Source organism: Bacillus rossius, chromosome 1 (assembly GCF_032445375.1).
Source record: "Bacillus rossius redtenbacheri isolate Brsri chromosome 1, Brsri_v3, whole genome shotgun sequence".
Lineage (NCBI taxonomy): Eukaryota > Metazoa > Arthropoda > Insecta > Phasmatodea > Bacillidae > Bacillus > Bacillus rossius.
Genome location: NC_086330.1, coordinates 102,707,777 through 102,727,653, shown reverse-complemented (window position 1 = coordinate 102,727,653; position 19,877 = coordinate 102,707,777). Strand labels below are relative to the sequence as shown.

The 19,877-nt window shown below is 37.7% G+C and overlaps 1 protein-coding gene across 4 annotated transcripts in view; it reads left to right on the top strand.

The window, feature by feature from the left end:
• The window catches only part of LOC134540990 (inter-alpha-trypsin inhibitor heavy chain H4-like), a 149,830-nt gene that overhangs the window by 39,501 nt on the left and 90,452 nt on the right, over positions 1–19,877 (top strand). For all 4 annotated transcript variants that reach the window (XM_063384130.1, XM_063384121.1, XM_063384104.1 and 1 more), the window contains 7 exons: positions 11,908–12,074; positions 12,928–13,038; positions 13,238–13,376; positions 15,497–15,611; positions 16,205–16,365; positions 16,926–17,126; positions 18,667–18,841. In XM_063384130.1, the coding sequence (XP_063240200.1) occupies positions 11,908–12,074; positions 12,928–13,038; positions 13,238–13,376; positions 15,497–15,611; positions 16,205–16,365; positions 16,926–17,126; positions 18,667–18,841 (1,069 nt within the window). The remainder of the gene's footprint in view (positions 1–11,907; positions 12,075–12,927; positions 13,039–13,237; positions 13,377–15,496; positions 15,612–16,204; positions 16,366–16,925; positions 17,127–18,666; positions 18,842–19,877) is intronic.

Here is a 19,877-nt window from a genome sequence, read left to right as displayed (position 1 = left end):
TTTTGCAGGGTTGTTGAAATCAAATTTAGGGACTTTACTGACGGGACTCTGGGCTGGCTGCTCTGTTCACTCGTCAGCGCAAGTGGCGTGACCATGTAATTGGGGCACGGGGCCGGCGCGGCGCGCTGCGGGCTTGCAGAATTTTGTTTGTTTGTTTGGCCGCGCGCTGGCGCAGCCACGGGCCGCAGTTACTGGGGCGCGCTGTCGTAACAAGCCGCGCGGTGTGGCCTGCACATTGTGGTAGAGGGGGGGGAGTCTTCCCAGATGTTCTAGTTAGTTGTTTAGTAAATTTGACTTCAATAACGAGCTTTTGTTATGGTAGGCGCGGCAGGGCGCGCGAATTTAAGCGCAAGTGAGTGGTGACTCGGGGCTCACTCAGGCGGAGGCTATGCGTCTCACCTGTGGTCACGAGTTGTTAGTTCGTTCGTGATGTAGGAATTCAGGCTCACTCAGGCGGAGGCTATGCGTCTCACCTGTGGTCACGAGTTGTTAGTTCGTTCGTGATGTAGGAATTCAAGCTTTCGGGCGGAAGCTATGGCCGACGCCAGAGGCCACGAGTCGTTTAATTTAAGTTAGGTCATAATGTAGTCATCTTCAAGCTTTCGGGCGGAGGCTATGGCCCTCGTCAGGGGTCACGCGTCATAGTTTTTAAAATGTAATGTTCGTTCGGGATTTCAAGGGCAGGAGAGGCCCCTACGTTATTTTTTTAAAGTAATCGATCAAGAAAGGCTTTTCGGAAAATGTGAGTATGGACTTATCTTTGTTTTAATTTTAAGTATTAATTATGATTTGAGGTATTCGGAAGGACTAGGGAAGTGTTTAGTGAAGTTCTCTCATTCTCTCTCTTGTAAGGTCGTTCAATCGTTAAGGAAGTAAAGAGATTATTGTTTTAAATTGTAATCCCGCTATTTAAATGTTCTTTAAAATGATGTTGAGTATTTGACTTTAAGAATAAAATAATTTTAATTAAGTATTATGTTATTTTGCAAAATCTCCTTAGTTCAGCTCTCACCAGACATCCTGTACGGGATGACGAACCTATGATCCTAGGTACAGTAAAGTATTTTATGAAGTTAAGACTAGTTGATGCCAAGCGAGTTGTTTCTATGTAAAGAGCTACGATTCTCTCCCCCCTCTGAAAGTGGATCGTGACAGAAATGGCGGTGGCACCGGCTAGGTGCACGTGACAATATCATTACACAGTGTTTGGCGGACACTGTGTTGGAGTCAGTTATGGATAAATCCACAGCCAAGGAAATAATGGATACGTTGGATTCCACCTACATATTTAGACACCATTTCACATAAATGTATATGTGAAATGGTGTCTAAATATGTAATCAAATACTATACATACTTTTGTTATTCTTTTGTACATAGATTACTGTATTTATGTATTGCTGTGGGTTTATGTGTAAGCGCTGATCTTAGATATGTTATTTTTTAATGTATATAAAACTGACATGTTCCATATCCCAGAACTCCAGCAGTTTGTAAGGGGTCTACGGAATGAAATGAATAAATAAATAAAAAATAAAATAAAAAGGAATAAGCCGACAAGTCGATCTACAGAGAAACCTAAGAACATTTAAGTTTACGTCAGGAAGCTTGAAAGACTTTATCAATACATTTGAAAATACGGTAAACGAGATTAAAAGCTCGGGTGGTAATGTGTCGGATGCTGAAGTCATGACTCTCCTACTCTCTTCTATGCCGGAAACCTACGACGCTGTGACTCGTGTCATTGACATTGTTTTTAGTAAGAATCCGGAAGATGTTAACTTAAATTATGTGAAGAATGCTCTACTCCAGGAAGAATTACGTAAAAAGGAAAAGGTAAACAGTGAAGAGAAATTGGTGGCATTTAACTCAAAGAAAACATTCGGTAGGAACACGCATGGACACAAATGGTGATAGTTTCAGAAACCAAGGTAAAGTGTCATTCAAATTTAATTGCTGCAATTGTGGACGCAAAGGTCATAAGAAAAGTGAGTGTAGATTTACTGGGGGAAAACAAAGCGGTAACTATAAGAGTAACCATAAGGTGCGTGAGAATAATGGTGAAGTTACTTTTGTGGCGGCTAATGAACATGAGCAAAATGTACAGAGTCAGTGTCTCATGTCGGACAGTTCAACGATCTCTTTCATTGTGGACTCTAGTGCTACTAATCATTTAATAAACAAGAAACATGAAGAGCTTTTAAAGGATACACAGGAAGTAAATTTAAACATAGCAGTGGCTAAAAGTGGTACTCATCTCAAAGCACTGAAAAGTGGGACCCTACAACTGGCTACTCATAAAGGTGACGTCGTCCGGCCGACGACCACCCCAGAGACCGACCTGCACCCGCCAGTATACGCTCCCGCTAACGGAACACACCCCTGGCCATGGCCCACCCGAGTCAGGCGAGCCGAACAGCGATTAAAGGCAAACCCGCGAAAACCTGAGTAGACAAGAGAAGAACCGTACCCATTCCTCCTGGAACATTAAATTAGGATTTTAGCGACAATAAAGTCTCTTCCAGACACACCCGTTTAGAGTCTAGCGTAATGAGGTCAAACCTGGCGCAAGAGAGGCCGAGCCTCCCTCGGACGCCATGCCAGTTCGGCAGTTCAGCACAGCTCACGGACCGGGGCGGACCTACGGTCCCACGGAGGGGCAACAGCCTTTGTCTTCATCGAAAGTAACGTCCGGTAATTATAGTCACTAATTAACAGAACCCCTTTTTTTACTTAACCTCTCCGTGAGTACCCGGTCCCCCTTTTCGGTCCAGGACCTAATCCGACCGCATCAATTTAAAGACACCCCGTACCACACTTGGTCAGCGAGGTTGATCTTCAGTATACGGCACGGGCCGCCTCCCGCAACTCACAGAACTTTACTTAAGGTCACGCGCACGGCGCTGACCACAAACCCGCAAGGGAGCTTGGACAAACTTAATTGCGGTGCGTGTTTCACCACAGTGGGCACAACACCCGCACAGAGACATTCGTATACGGAATTGGCCGTCTCCAACCGTCCACCCCTTAATTCAGTGTATTTTGTTTCCCGGATTTTGTATTACTAACTTAACGTTACCCGAGTAACGAGTGCCACGTAACTTGTGCGCGCCCCCTTAATTCAGTGTATTTTTGTGTCCCGTATTTTGTATTACTAACTTACGTTACCCGAGTAACGAGTGCCACGTAACTTGTGCGCGCCCCCTTAATTCAGTGTATTTTTGTGTCCCGTATTTTGTATTACTAACTTACGTTACCCGAGTAACGAGTGCCACGTAACGAGTGCCACGTAACGAGTGCCACGTAACGAGTGCCACGTAACTTGTGCGCACCCCCTTAATTCAGTGTGTTCTTGTGTCCCGTATTTTGTATTACTAACTTACGTTACCCGAGTAACGAGTGCCACGTAACTTGTGCGCACCCCCTTAATTCAGTGTACTTTTGTGTCCCGCCTTTGTGTTACGAAATTACGTTACCCGCGTAACCAGTGAGACGTATGAGACGTAACAGCGTCCGAGGCCCACGTAACGCGGAACACAAACAATACGGCGCCACGGAATAACGAGTAAACCCCCCCCCCCCCCCCCCCCCGGGGACCTCTGTAGAGTGTTGTATTGTGTACGACTCGCTCCTATGAATAAAAGGTACGACACCGTCACCTCAACTCCACGTCTCTTATTTAAACATCATCTCACACAACACCGCCGCCGGCCCTAGTGGGCCACGCAGGGGCACATACATCCACGACCCCAAATTCACGACTAGAACCGAGCTAGTCTGGTGCCCACCCGGACAATACGTATCAAGAACCGCCTTTCCCCACAAGGAGCCACACCGGGACTCGAGCCCGAGACCCCGGACGACGGCAAAGGTAAGCCTGTCACTATAAAGGACGTTCTGGTATGTGATAACTTAGAATATAACTTGCTGTCAGTTAGAAGAATTGAGGAAAATGGATTTAGAGTACTATTCGAAAATGCAGAAGTAAAAATATTGAATAAGTGCTGTGATGTTTTGGTGTCTGGAAGTTTGATTGGCAATCTCTATGTGATCAAATTCAAAATCGATGAGAACGTTGTATTGTTGACCAATAATGCAGATCTTGTGCACAGAAGAATGTCTCATTCATCGTACTTTCCCTCGAAAAGTTTTTGTGAGATTTGTGTTAAGGGCAAACAAACTAGGAAAAGCTTCAAAAGCCTACCTCCAGAGAAGAAACCCAGCAGAATTCTTGAAGTTGTTTCTTCATATGTAATTGGACCAATCTGTCCCCCGACTTATGACTCTAAAAGATACATTGTGACATTCATAGATCATTTTCCCCATTTTTCCATGGTTTATCTGCTCTCTCATAAGTCAGAAGTTCTTGAAAAATTCAGGGAGTATGAGGCAACGGTGTCAGCTAGATTTGAGACCAGAACATCAAGGCTTCGTTGTGACAATGGAGGTGAATATAACTCTGGGCAGTTTACTGACTTTTGCAAATTGAAGGGTATCCAAGTAGAATATACAGTGCCTAGAAATCCTGAACTGAATGGTGCGAGTGAACGTTTTAACAGAACATTATTAGATTCTGCCAGATGCATGTTATTGGATTCCAAGGTTGAAAAAAATTTTTGGGGAGAATCCATTTATGCAGCAACATACACACTGAACAGAACACCCACGTCAACTTTGAAAAGGGGATGTCCTGCAGATATTTTGTACGGCTACAATGATCTGAGCAGGATAAGAGTATTTGGGTCAGTAGCCTATGCCCATGTTCCAAAGGAAGAAGTCAAGGGTAAACTTGACACGCGATCAAGGCCATTAATAATGATGGGTTACACAAGTAATGGTTATAGATTGTGGGATGAGAGTAAGGGTAGAATCATTACAGCATGTAGTGTTAAATTTAGGGAAGTTCAGGAACCTAACCATGTGATGAGTCAACCCCAGTCGTCAAGAGTGCCCATTCTTGACTATTCTGGACAAAACGATGATGAGGACAACCCAACTTTTGAAGAAGAACCTGAGGATGATTTTTTTGGATTTCCTGAAGAAGATGAAAATTTGATTCACGTCAATGTACCAAGAAAGAGCCATCGAAAAGTAAGACCTCCAGAATGGTTGCAAGATTTTGACACGAGTTTGATAACTGCATTGTCAACAGGACTCCTACCATCAGAACTACCTAACACATTTCAAGATGCATTGGAATCCGGATGGCAAGCAGCCATAGATGAGGAACTCAACACCCTAAAGAAAAATAATGTGTGGGAATTGGTTCCGGAACCATCAGGAGACAACATCATTGACTCGAAATGGGTTTTTACGGAAAAGGAGATTTTAGGTGAGAAGATAAAGAAGGCAAGACTTGTTGCAAGAGGATGTTTCCAACAATCAAAACCTGAAGAAGAAGTTTATACACCAGTTGCTCGCCTGACATCTCTGAGGTGTCTACTCTCCACAGCGGTCCAGAAAGAATGGTGCATCGATCAACTGGGTGTGCATTTTTATATGGTGAGTTAAAACAACCAGTTTATATGAAGATTCCAGAGGGTGTTACTGTGAAGATGGAGGACCAAGATGGGAACCTTGTATGTAAGTTGTTGAAATCTCTGTATGGTCTCAAAGAGTCCTCACAATGTTGGTACAATAGGTTGAAACATGTACTAATATATTTGGGTTTTAAAAGGAATGTTGTAGATCCATGCATCTTTATGCAAGATGATTTGTTTGTAATTGTATATGTGGATGATCTGTTGATTCTTTCTGACAGTAAATTAAAAATAAGTCATCTCAAAGAGGATTTAAAGAAAGAATTTAAAATGAGGGAGATGCATAACAACACAGGGTTTTTTAATTTTTTGAGTTTGGAAATAATTGTTGAAAGGGGTCTGATCCAAATAAGTCAAAAGAAACTAATTGACAAAATTTTACACAGATTTGATATGCACAATAGTAAAACCTCAAACATCCCCATGGAACCCAAGTTGAATTTAAATCCAGCAGATGAATGTAAAGTAGAACTACCATTGAAAGAGTTACTAGGCTCCCTCATGTACGTTATGTTAGGAAGTCGACCAGACATATGTTTTGTCATCACTTATTTTGGTAAGTTTCAAAATTGTTATAATGAGACTCACTTTAGGCATCTAAAGAATGTACTGAGATACATTAACAAAACTAAAGATTACTGTCTTTGTTATTACAGATGTGATGATAATGATATTATAGAATCCTATGTTGATGCAGATTTTGCTAATGACACTTGTGACCGTAAGAGTATATCTGGTTTTTTTGTTAAGGTTTTTGGTAATAATGTTTCTTGGAGGAGCAAGAAGCAAAATTGTGTGAGCCTCTCTAGCACTGAGGCTGAATATGTTGCCCTTGCAAACTCAGCCAGTGAATGTTTGTATGTTCGAAATCTCATGAGTGATGTTCTTCACCCCCCAGAAATGGGTATTGTGATTTATGAAGACAGTCAGTCCTGTATCAAAATGTGCAACACCTTTGAGACCAAGAGATCAAAGCACATTTCTGTAAAGTTCCATTTTGTAAAAGATCTGGTGATGGAGAAGAAAATTTTGAGATTATGCTATGTTGAAACCTCTCAGCAATATGCAGATTGTTTGACCAAAGCTCTACCTCACAGTAAATTATTCAAATGCATTGAGGGGCTAGGTATTGCAAAATTGAGGGAGAGTGTTGGATAGAGCAATTTTGTTATTTTAATGTAAGTCTGAAAATTGTGTGTTTACAGTTGGCAATATTGTTCTAGAATTTTTTATGTCTGGGGTGTGTGTGAAAAGATGGCGGCATGCATTACAACGTGGTTGCAATGTCTGAAATAAAACAGTCTTCAGAAGTTTGTAGAAAGCCTTTTATTTCTTTGTTCCAACTTTAGCAGTTTCTTGGTTGTCAAAATCGTAACATATTTGAGCATTTTGAAATGCCAGGTAAAATTGATTAATATTTTCTGAAAGAAATTCAAACCATTTCTTGAAGTAGCCAGTGGCATTTCAGTTAATCCTAAAAAGTTTCAGTTCTGCATTAAACTAAATTCTTCTTATTTGTACAACCCAAAAATGTTAAAAAAATGTAACTTTGGCAGATAATTATGCAAAAAGTATGTGCTGTATATATTTTTCATTTCACGAAAGTTAAACAATTGAAAAAGTCTACAAGTTTATCTGTAATTACTGTAAATATAAAATCTTGACCTGAAATAGGAGGCACCCCCTTAAAGTATCATTTTTGAAAACCTTTCTGGGGCAGAACTGTTTTTCTGTGAATGGGGAAGGGGAAAGGGGAGTATTTCATACCACTCCCTTCAGACCCCCAAAAACAGGCCTAGCAAAAATTAATTTTGGTTAATGCTCTATTTGCCCCTCCCCCCTCCCACAAATTCTGGCTATGCCCATGGTTACAAAACTAAGTTTCATTGGCTGTTACATAAGCCAGGGAAGCAAGCCTGTTAAGTGAATAGTAGTGTGGTTTGCAACCATTCAGTGGCGAATACAAGAATTTATTTTGGGAGGTGATTTCAAAATAAATAGAATAAGAATTTTTGTATTCAAAAATCTTTGTCAAAAACAAGGGGTTTGAATAGCTACAGTATCATTCTCAATATTTATCATTGTCTTTTAGTTTGTGATTCCAAATGTCATAACACCTTGAGGGCGTACCGGTGTTGAGGTTGGAATATCGGTGGAAATTAATGGGCGCCACCACGTGAGTGGGCACGTGGACCCGGCTGGAAAACTCTTAACTCAGGGCGTTACGTGGCCCGTGTGTGGCGAGATATTAGCCCTCCTGATTTTTTACGCAACACCTGTCCCTAACTAAGCCCGCTCTCAGCGTCGGGCACGCTCCTAATTATCGCAGTGGGCTCTCAGGGCGTCCCACACGCCGCTGACCAGGTTAAGGACCCACGTGGCCCCCCCGAACACAAAACACGTGACTCAGTTAATTGGTTTTTATTTACTCACGGTACACGTCCTTACACGATCCTCCGTTGATACAGTTATAAAACGCCCGAGGCACGAATCGAATTAGGTGAGGAGGCGAACCACGCACGTGGCCGCCTCAAGCCGTTACTTAATACACAGATGATAGAAAACTCCGGAGAGTAAATAATTATTAATTAAGCAGTCTCTCCGACAGAGAGAGGCCCCTAGGATAAAAAGAAAACGATTTGAACAAATTAATTTACAGAACTACTTCTCGGTGAAACAACGGTGATGTCCTCGGGGTGTCTGCAGAGACGTCCGCTCTCGGCCGGCTGTAGAAGGAGACTGGGCTGAGACCAGGGCTTGCGGGAGGCAACATGGCGCCCTTCGCGCCGAACACAATTACCGTTACAACTTAGCTGTGGCGTGCCCCGGGTTACTATTGAAAAATACATAAATCCTTTTACAAAAATTATTACATTACATCCATGCCCAGACCGTCTGTGATAATTACTTATATGAATAAAAATGGTTTAAATGAAGTTGCATGCTAGTTCCTCCGTCACCCGCTAGGGAGCGTCCTTGTTCGTGCTTGCACTTATTAAATAACAAAACATCATGAATTAGTTAAATAAAAGACACTCACATGCATAGCCGTCGTGACACTATTTAGGGGCGAAAGAAAAGGATTACAATATTTATTAATACCAATTAGGGGTGCGGCACACTGCAGCTAAGCGCCCTCTTGCCGGGCTAGCAACACACGCACACACGCACGCACAAGCGGGAGGTTTGAACAAATGGTGGTGTTTGGGCGGTGACATATCGGGCTCAAAAGGGGCCGCAGGCCCGGACGACGTCAACCTCGCTGTGCATTACTCTAAATAACATTTTGCTTTCACACAAATTTTTTCATCACTTCGGCAGTTGTAGGAAGGGGGGGGGGGGGAGATATCCTTAGATCCAGGGGTGTATGCAGTGGGGAGATGGTGTTATATCTTTCTCCCTTTTCATGAAATTCTAAAAAATCTATCATTCCTAATAACAAAATGAAACAATTTGAAAATTTGGAAACAAATACCAGGAAAAGTGGTTTCACACCTCTCAAATGAAATTCTGCGTACACTCTTGCCTGTCTTTGTTGTCCATGACTTGGTACTGTATTTTTTTAAGTGTTTATTATTTTCTTTTAATCCCACATGGTGTTTGAAATATAATTCATGATCCAATGGTATGGATCAGTCAGATAAACAGGGTGTTGAAACATTGGTGGACCTAGTTCCGTGTTTCGGGGAGGGGGAATGACAGACGAGTTTTGGGTGGTATGAAATAAACGTATTCTTGTTTAATGGGGAGTCCAAAATTTAAAAAATATAATACTTACTTGAAAGGCTATTTTAACTATTTTCTGACATCTTGAAAAGTCATTATCAAAACTATGTTTTAACTGATTTTTAAGAGTGCCAAACTTTTAAAAAATTACACACAGTATAGTAGTTATAAAAATGTAAAATAATAAATTTTTACACAAAAAAATTAACAGACTTGAAAGGTAAAGTGTGGACTGGAGTACCGTAGATTCCTTTTCGTTATCTCTACAATTTTGTTAGTTCTAGGAGAGGATATGGGGGAATTGGATTGGCCTCCATTGGCCTTCCCATAGGGCTGCCACTGGGTTGCAATCTAGTCTTCGTACTACAAATAATAACGGGAATTTTTCAGGTTCCTATGCATTACCTCTATGTTGGGGAAGTGTTTCACCCAACAAACATGAAAGTTTTTATCCTGGAGGTGCTCTGATACTGCAAAATTTCTCACTTGAGAGAAATTAATGCAGAGCAGTTTTGAGAGACACATTGATATTAAATCCTAAATCTACACTGTATTGTTGTTGAGGTATTCCAAATAATTGGGATTTGTTCATATATTCGCTAATTGAATTTTGCTGTTAGAAATCGTGACTCGATTTGTAAAAATCTAAAACTAAGAATTTTTTTATCATACTTTATTTAAAAGTACTTTTCATCATTTTTATTATAGATATATACTTAAATTTCACTTAATAAGCAGTGCAGGCTACATTGTTGAATTCAAGCATTACCTAATAAGTTAAATTTCTAATAAACAAAAAATTGATCACTTAGCCATATCATAACCACTAAAGTAGTTTGTAGTGAATCAAACCCAAGAACATTTCTGGTTTTCAATGAGCAGTATTGAAACTGCAAGTTTCTGCTATGGCCGGGAGTTGTTCTCAAAATAGGTACTTGTTTAGAAAGACTTAATTCAGAAGCCTTTCTCAGTTCCATGCATATGATGGGATACGTAGCCTACAGTTTCAGTGGTTTTCCTAAAGTGAATCTGATATGGCTGGAACCCTTCCAGATGTGAAGTGATGAGTGAATGAGTAAGAAGTACATGTGGCATATTATCCATTCATAAACAACGTAGTGGTTTGCTTAAAACAAATGTTAGGTTATTTTTTATTTATTTTATCTGGAAGTCTGGAAATATAATAGCTGTAAACATGCTTTGTCTGTGCGTGATGCTATAACTCTGCAGTCTCATGGGAGTTATAAGGTATGGTAGTCCTCCATCGCCCATGCATGAAGAAGTTTTCGGTTTGGAACTACAGGGGTTCGGTTCGAAGATATGGGTGTCAAAAGAGAGCATCGCATCAATGGACTTCTTATAGGAGGTTTGGAGAAGCAGCTGGAAATTGAGTACTTAAGTGGCTGGAATGTTATAAAATCTTCCAGAAGGTTTGAGAATGTTCGAGAATGTTATAGAATGTTATAGAAAATCTTAAAATAATGCAGGTATCTGTATTGAGGTGAAAATGTATAATTATTCTGAGAATAACTTTAACCAAAATAAAATAAAAGTATAAGTGTAAAATGTGATATAATCTTAAATAAACTTAAATTTGTCGTGTTTTACAGTGTTTTGCTAGACTACCTCAAAATTAATAGGAGATTAGGGTAATTTATTTTGGTAAAGTGTATCCTAGAATAATACACTTAAATAAAAGTGATAATATTGAGTACTTAATTTAAACTAAAAATTAAATAGATGCAGACATCAATTTAAAAAATATTAATGTTAATTGGTTTTGTTATGAATTAAATCTTATATTTACCTTACATTTTAGTGTGTCTGTTCATTTAGTCAAAAAATTGGAATTAACCTCATACTTTTCTTACAATATCAGCCATACCCTGAAATTGTGCAAGCAAAGCCACAGATTATTAGCTAGTCTGCTATAAATCACTTTTCAGTATATTATCTATGTCAAATCTTGCTGATAATAGTAGACAGATGGCATTGGCTTCCTTGGTAAAGATTGTGTAATCTATTTGTTGTGAATCACATATTAAAAACGAATGATTCATTTTTGTAATAATAAATAGAGGAACATGTGTAAGCTAATGCAAATAACCAGGAATTTTCACCAATCCGAATGAAATTGATTAATTTCATATTGACTGATACAAAGTTGCACATAAATCTTTTGTTAGAAGAATTGAATATGCATATGGTTGATGTACACGTTAGAATGGTTTGAAGCTAGAGGCTGGAATGAAAAAGTTTTGCCGCTTGTGGTATTGAGAAGGTATTGAAATATAAGCTGTTCGCGAGAGGTATTCCCAAGTTATTTATAAATTGTTCCCACTTTTAGGCATGATGTTTGTATTGTGGCATTGTAATTATTTTTACTGCCATGAAGATTAACAAGAAGCACAATGGTTCAACAACATTAAATTTGTTTCTTTAACATTCAAAAAAAGTAATTGTCATCCAAGCAAATTTTGGATTTTTAAAATGTTGGTTCCTCTTACATTACACCTAATTTAGGCCTCTATTTTGGGGTTCAGGCTTGGTCAGTTATTTCTTGAAGTTTTTTTTTTCAGAATTGGTTCCTACCGTTTGTTTTTTGTATTTGTATGATTGGTCATTTCAATTTTGTTTGTAGGAAAACTCGAAGATTGATGTGTTGAAATTCCATGTGGAGTCAAGGATCAGGCATCGCTATGGGCGGACCGTTGTCACTAGTGTTGTTGCCAACAACGCAGATAAAGCTCAGGAGGTTTCCTTCAGGATCACACTACCCGAGACTGCGTTTATTTCAGCGTTTCAAATGTAAGCACATTTTTGTTTTGGAAGTTTGTCAGCCTTCAAAACCACATAACATTTATACTAAATTTGCAATTTTGATTTTTTATTGTTGCTTCATTGTAGTGAATTATTTATTTAGTTGGTTGTAATGTACGTACCTTATGTTGAATTATGTTTTTGGAAATAAAAATTAATAAAAATAACAGATTTTTAAAGGTTGTGTTTAAAACCAAATCATAGTTTTTAATCCATTACGGTACCTTTGTAATGTTTCCAGGAACTATGAAATGCCAGGAATTTGTCATAGTTCTTAATGATAATTTATGGAAACATTTGTTGTAACTATTTCATATGAAGGACAACAAAAGCCAAATGATAATTTGTTAAAAACTATTGTTTATAAAACAGGTACTATACATTTTTAAGTAAAAATATATTGATTAATTTTATTTCCCACATTAAACTTTTCCTAATTAGCTCAAAAATATTTTTTGTTATAAGATAGGTAATCACTGAGCTGGGCATGAAGACTTGAATTTTTAAAAATATCTTAGTATATATTTCTACAGAAAAAGTTGTGAAATTTAGATCACTTATGAGGAATAAAATGTTCATTAAAATAATTTTCAATCTACTTATTGTATCATTAGCTGTAAATAGAAGTATTATAAGTATAAGTTAAACAGTGCTATAACTACCTTTTTCTGCACTACAGGAAACTTCAAGCTACATTGTAGCAGGTTTTGGGATAATCTTTCTGCATTAATCAACTAACCAGGAAGGCCCCAGTAACCTTTCCCTTTTTATAGAATAGGCTTTTTTGTGAAACTGTGTAAGTACTATAAGGTGTTAATGTACTTGTTATTTTTGTTTGTAGGGAGATAGATGGTAAGGAATACAAAGCACATGTAAAAGAAAAGGAAGAGGCTAAACAAGTGTATTTGGATGCTGTGTCAATGGGCTTAAGTGCTGCCCACGTTGAGCAGAAGTGAGTTGATAACTTCAGTATGTAATATTAATGTTAATCACTAAATATAATATTGTTTTGTAAGAGTTATTGACTGAAAATAATAATTGGTATTTTTTAAATGTCCATTTGCATATAGTTGTGTCTCAGTATCATGAATTATGAATGCAGTATTCTCCTTTTTTGTTGTAACCAATTAAATACATTTCTGTTTATGCAGTGTGCGAGATTCCAGCAAGTTTACTGTGTCAGTGAACGTTGAGAAAACCAAAACTGTGACATTTAAGCTGACTTACGAGGAGCTCTTGAAGAGAGAATTGTCGTTGTACAAACACGTGATTAATATTGATCCTGGACAGGTTTGTTTCATTATTAATTGATGTAGAGCTCTAAGTTAAAATTTAATTCTTTTTGTTATTTTTTTAATGTTACATTTTTAAAAGCTGTTAATTTAATTTTATTTAGTTGTTAAAACAAAATGGTTGTGTGTACTTATGTTCATGCGCTTGAAGTTATACTTACTTGGTATAGTAGAACACTACCTACGTAACTTTAATTTTGCATCCAAATAATTAATAGAAATGAAATAATAAAAGAACTGGAGTAATCTTGTAAATATGGTTGGTAAAGTATAACTACTCAGTATTCAATATTAATATAAACACATGAATAAAATTAGTTATTAATAATTAATTTTTTACATGTGTTTATATTAATATTGAATTCTGTGTATTTATTTAAAAATTTTTAATATTCTAAATAAAATAGTATAGATACATTTTGATTAATTAAGAAAATCAATAATTATGTTATATGTTTATTCTGATTCATTAATTATTATTTATTAAATAATAATGTAATAATTGATAATGCACAAAAAATTTATACATACAGGAAAATAACCTCATTTATATAAATACACTTGTAAACATCTATAAAACTATTTCTATCAATAATAATCACAATAAATAAATGTTTTTTATATGGACTAGTATTCAATATCAATCACTAAGGTAAAATTTTTTAATTCACATACCTATATAATTTTTATTTGTATGTAGCTTTTTTTTTTTTCCATTCTGTGAAAATTTTGTTGTATGGTGCGCACGGATCGTAAAAATTCACTCTCATAATTATTTCGTAACATTCCTGAATATGTATAACTCCAATAATAAAATTATAAGTTCTGGAAAAAAATAAACTCAAACACACAAGAATTTTAAGTAAAATAATTAATTTTTACTAAACAAAACACATTTTCTCTCCACCCTTTGGCTTGTGGTCATAAGCCACCTAACCCCACGGTTCCAAGATAGGCTATTCCAGTTCACTATCTTGATGCTGATCTCATACACTTTGTGTCCTATGTTTCCTGGCATGCCAGCTTAACTGGGGACAGAGGGACAGCAAGCTGAAAGGATTGGCCGTCGTCATAATTACCGTCTTGTGTATGTTACTTGAGATAAAGTAGCCTGTTAATATTCTTAGCATGCCATGTTAAGGTTTTAGTAGTATAAAGTTTACGAATTTGCTAACTCTTTTGGCTAGTATAGGTTTTTTTTAAACAATTTTCACACTTATTGCCAGAGATTTGATTTTTTTTTTTGTGAAAATTTAAGCTATATGTACACACTACAACTAATTTAATCTTGTTGATTGTTAATTCATGCAGATGCTGTAAATGTTTTCTCAGGTTACATTATTTTTGTTAGTAGTAAAAAACAAGCATGTGTAAATTCATTGAAATGAACTCATTGTAGTGATTGTGTACAAGAACAAGTATACTTAAATGTACTTATACTTATTAAGTATATACATACTATTCTTTGTAGTGTCACATGGCAAGTCTACATGTTATTGCAGCTTGGTGCCACATCTTAAGCATTATGTACTGGAAAATAAAGTAATAGTGTAGAATTTACTTGGTATGTAAGTGTACTCATAAGGTGTAAACCAAAGATTTGAACTTAGGGTCGACTACAGGGTTGGGGGGGGGAGGTAAATGGAGGGAGGGGTGGCAAATCCCCATAGCTTAGGCTCCAGGGGGCCCAGTTGAGTTTCGAAGATGTTAATACTCTGCCTTGTTGTTGTATGTAATATTACCCTTTTATCTATGCATGCATTAATGTTGTATCTGGCTGTATATGTAGCTGTGGAAAACAGCAAAACTTGAGAGAAAGCTCATTTCAGAGTAAAAGACCTTAATTAGCGATCTTGGGGACACGCTTCGAACCTCCCCTACCTCCTTCCCAGGAAGCAAACATTCAGGACTTTAGGACCCACTCTTACGCCTACCTACTCCCCTACCCCACACTAGTGATGGACATCTCGGGACATGTGTCAAGTTGTACATTAAATAACGCGGAGGGGCCTGAGAAAAATTTGCCCCCGAGCCATTAGTTTCTCTCGACGGCCCTGGACTGGGTTAATGTAATGATATCATGTATAATGTATGTTTATATTCAACGGGCACCCACAGATTGTTCCAGAGTTGTTGGTGGAAGTGCACATAGAAGAGTCGTGTAACCTCTCTCTGCTGGAAGTGCCGCCCCTCCAGGAAACAAGTGAGCTGCAGCTGAAGCCCAGCACCGAAGGTATTGATAACAGGCTCTAGTTTCAGTTTTATGACTAAGTATATAAATATTATGTTGTTGGAATTTGGTAAAAGAAAAAGGAAACTGGAAGGAGATATTGTGCATGTTAGTGCATTTTATTCATAATTCCTCCAAATACATAGTGGGTTCATTGCAAATATGTAAATTTTTTTTTCCTAGTCCATTGAATAACTGTTTATACATTAGTATTCAAAACAATATCATTGGAAGTATATTTTTTAAATTTTTTTAAAAATGTAGCAGTCTTGCACATATGGCTTAATGATCAGTAGTTGATACTAAGTTATCAACTAAGTTTCCTTTCAAAAACCCAGTAAAGAATATTAAATTACCATATTATTGTACTTGAACTAATTGATGTTAAGTAGGACTTAAATTTAAATGTTTAATTGTCAATTGTACTGGTGGGGTGGGAAACAGTTTCTTAAAAAGTATCTCTCCATTAAGAAAATCAAAGATCAAACTCATTTGTTATGAGCTTTGTGCTACCTACTGTTATATTTGGCTTTTTAAAATTATGTTCATTTGAGAAATTAATGTTGTGGTGGGTAACTTGTGTTTTTGAAACTCAGCTAATGCTTTCGCCAAGATTGAGCGGCCAAAACCAAACCAGGGAATAGTCCGCTGGTCACTCAGCTCAGAAGATCAAAAGAAACTTGGTGCCAATGGGGTCAGAGGTCAGTTGTTGGTACGGTACGACGTGGACAGAAAAACCAACCCCGAGCAGATACTGGTACGTCAAATTATCGCTTGGACTTTTGACATTTAGCTGTGAATGAGTTTTATTTGTCAGGGTTCGTATGCCTTCTTAATGTCCTTAAAAAATTCTTAGATTTTTATAGCTTGTGGGCATTTTAATGTCCTTCAATTTTATTATGGGTCATATATAAAGACCTCTTTTATAAATGTTTTCTTCCATCTGCATACAAACATATTTTGTTGCATGTATTTATTCTTTTGTTTTTGACCCTGACTATTGTGCAATCAATTTGCAGGTATTTCACAGTGATGTATGTGTAGCGCCTAAATTACTCTTTGAAACTGCATTTGTTTTGTAATGTTGAGGCAGAAGATTTTCATTAAGTTAATTTTTGAACTATAATATTTAATAATTTATTGTGAATTACAAGGTGAAAATTTTTTTAATATGCATGTATGTATATCTGAAGTTATTGAAATTCTAAAAAGGGCTCCTAAAATACTACTTAATTTTTATTAATGAATAAAGGTAAGAACTGTGTTTTTCTGTGGGAATAGCAATATTAAACGCACAGCGGATGTGTCTGATTACAGATAAACAATGGGTACTTTGTTCACTTCTACGCCCCGTCTGACTTGCCGGTGCTGCGGAAGCACGTGGTGTTTGTCCTGGACGTCAGTGGCTCCATGCAGGGCCGCAAGATCGAGCAGATGAAGGATGCTATGAAAACCATCCTGAGTGATCTTGGCAGCGATGATTTCTTCACTTTGATCATATTTTCTACCGATGTTCGGGTACGTATTTTTTTTAATGAGACTAACTTTTATCATGTTTTTTAAGCATTGCTAACCGCTTTTCTTCGTAACATCGTTTTGTTCTTGGGCGAGGTCATTAAACATTTCTTGATTCATTGTTGAGGTGTTTCGGTAGTTCTACAGCAACAATTCTACCCTTGAAAAAATTGGTTGTGCTTGGCATTGCTAAAATTATCCTGTGATTTTAATGTAGATGCGGAAATCTATTCTCTAAAACCCAAACCAAATGAAATGAGATAATAATGTGTATTATTTGCATTTTTTTATTGTAAAAAAAACCTCTCAGATTCATGCATATACTGTTTATAGTGGTCTGTGAAAATTTACCTGCTTTTTTCTAGGAAGCACTCATCAAAAATTTGCTTGATTTCGCAAATTTGTTTATCAGACTTGATTGCCATTGATATAACCATTGGGTAAAATGTAATGCTCTTTTTGTGAGGGTCGTAAGTTTGTTTCCAACACCGTGGTATCACTCAAGTTTATGAGCATTGAAAGTTGGTAGCCCAAGTGGTTTGGAGCACACGATAATCTTGGAGGTCCTGTCGTCTTAAGTCTGTGTGCATAACCGTGTGTCATTAAAACCTTGAAGCAGTAGTCTCCTGCTTCCAGCATTTTTTTGAGCACTTTGCGGTACATGTATAGCATTCCTTTCCCTCCTTTCCCCTCCCTCCTCCTTCTTTCCCTTTTCAGCTTGACCTCCCCCTCCAATTTCCCCTTCCTCCTACTTAGTTCTCTTCCCCTCCACCTCGCCAGCGCTCTCTGTTGTAATGTGTTTTTGAGCTATATAAGCCCGGCCCTCAGCTAGTCTTGACACAGTCGTTCTGGGTCTCTCCTGATCTGAAGGCTGTCACCGCGGTGGTGGCTCTGCATCTCTAGGTATGTACTCGGCTATGAAGTTTAACGTCTGTTTTTATTTATTGTCTGTTTCTCGCGCGTTGTGGCCGCACTGTAACTTTTCTATGTTGCCCGTTTAAATGTTATTGCCACTTGTGTTTGAAACCCATGTTTTCGTTCGGGCTTTAGTTAATTGCTCATGCCAAGTACTGTCTGTGCCCTTAGAGCGCCTAGCCACCAAGTCCGCTTTACTGCTTATGATATTTTTTATTTATGTGTAAATGCTGTTGTGTAAATGTTTTATCCTAAATTTGCGTCCTGCGGGAATGAGTTGGTCGTGCTTTAATGTAGCTTTAATGTTGTTATGCCCCAGTGGCGATTTATGATAAATAAATCTGTTATATATATTTTTTTAAATTATTCTTATTCTCTTTGTGATTCTTTTCAAAACACTTATACCACTGCCGTTGGGTTTTAATGTAAAAACCCCCGTATCTTTCACCTCTGCTGCGGTCGACTGGACTTAGTGTCCACTCGGCTTCAACCTATAAAATAATTTATTACCTCTGGCTGTGCCATGTGTTTATTGTTGTCCTAATGTTAGCATGCCAGCTTGTCTTCACTCTGACATACCCATACGTTGTAAAGCTTGAGAAATCCTTGGCTGTTGAGGTTGTTGCAGGTGTGGGACCCAAATGTCATTGAGCCACTCCTGCAAGCAGAAACAAGTGTGTTTGGCCCTCGCGGTCCCAGGGTCTTAACCGAAACTGCAGTAACTGAAGCTGTCGTCGTACCTGCAACTGTCAGTAATGTCGAGAAGGCGAAGATGTTCGTATCTTCGCTGCATGACGATATGTGTAAGCAATGTTTCAATATCAAGCCATCCTCTGTTGCATTGTGGAGGTTCTTGGTTCTCAACCTATATCCTGTGTGTATTGGGCCATGTGAAGAAGTCATGCTTTTAGAAAAGGGTCATGAAAGCCACTAAAAAGTAAAGAATTTTACATTTATTTTTGTTTGAGTCACTCAAATGTGCTTTCCTTGATTGCAACTTCTTGATCACTTTAATATAATTAATCTTCTAACATTTTTAAAATTTTTTTTTATAAGATGAAATTTGTACTGCATATTTCATGTTAAAATAGGCTTGGGGGAAAAAAAAGGGGGTTGTCTGTAAAGTCTGTTTACAGACGATAATTTTACATGATAACGTCATAAGAAAACATTGACGAAAAATTGCATACAAACCACATTAACTTTTTACTTCACTTTATAGACAGTTGACAAAACAGTTCACGTGTAGGTTGTGTGCTACCGCTCTCTCTCTTCTACTCGGACGCATCGGCCGATGGAGTGGAAGAGAGATAGATGCGTCACAAGCCGATTGTGCCTCTCTATCGCTTGTTCCACGCTCTCGCTTGCACGCTCGGCTCAGGCGGAACGTGACAATGAGTCATTCTTTTTCATGCGTGCAGCCGGCGTTCATCGATTTATAAGAGGTTATCACGTCAAAAGCTATTATTTTACTAAGGAGACAAACATAAAAATGAAATGAATGGCAGATAATTGCTATGCTTGCTTCAGTTAACACGTGATTATGAAAAGATAAGAAAATGTTAAATAGTCATTATTATTTATTTCTGCAACCCAGTTGTAAATTATTTATTTCTGGAAGATTAATTTTAATATAACTTTAGTTATATTATGAAGAAAATAGTGAAAACTAATTTTGTTCGCAAGTGTAGAATATCTGATAGTAGTACTTTAGTCGTGTGTATATAAGTAAAACCAATACACATTTATTACTTTAAAATGTTTTGAATAGGCTGGTTTTTAGTAAGGTTTCTAAAAGTCTCATATTTTTCATTTAATTTTTCACAGTATTGTTAAGCA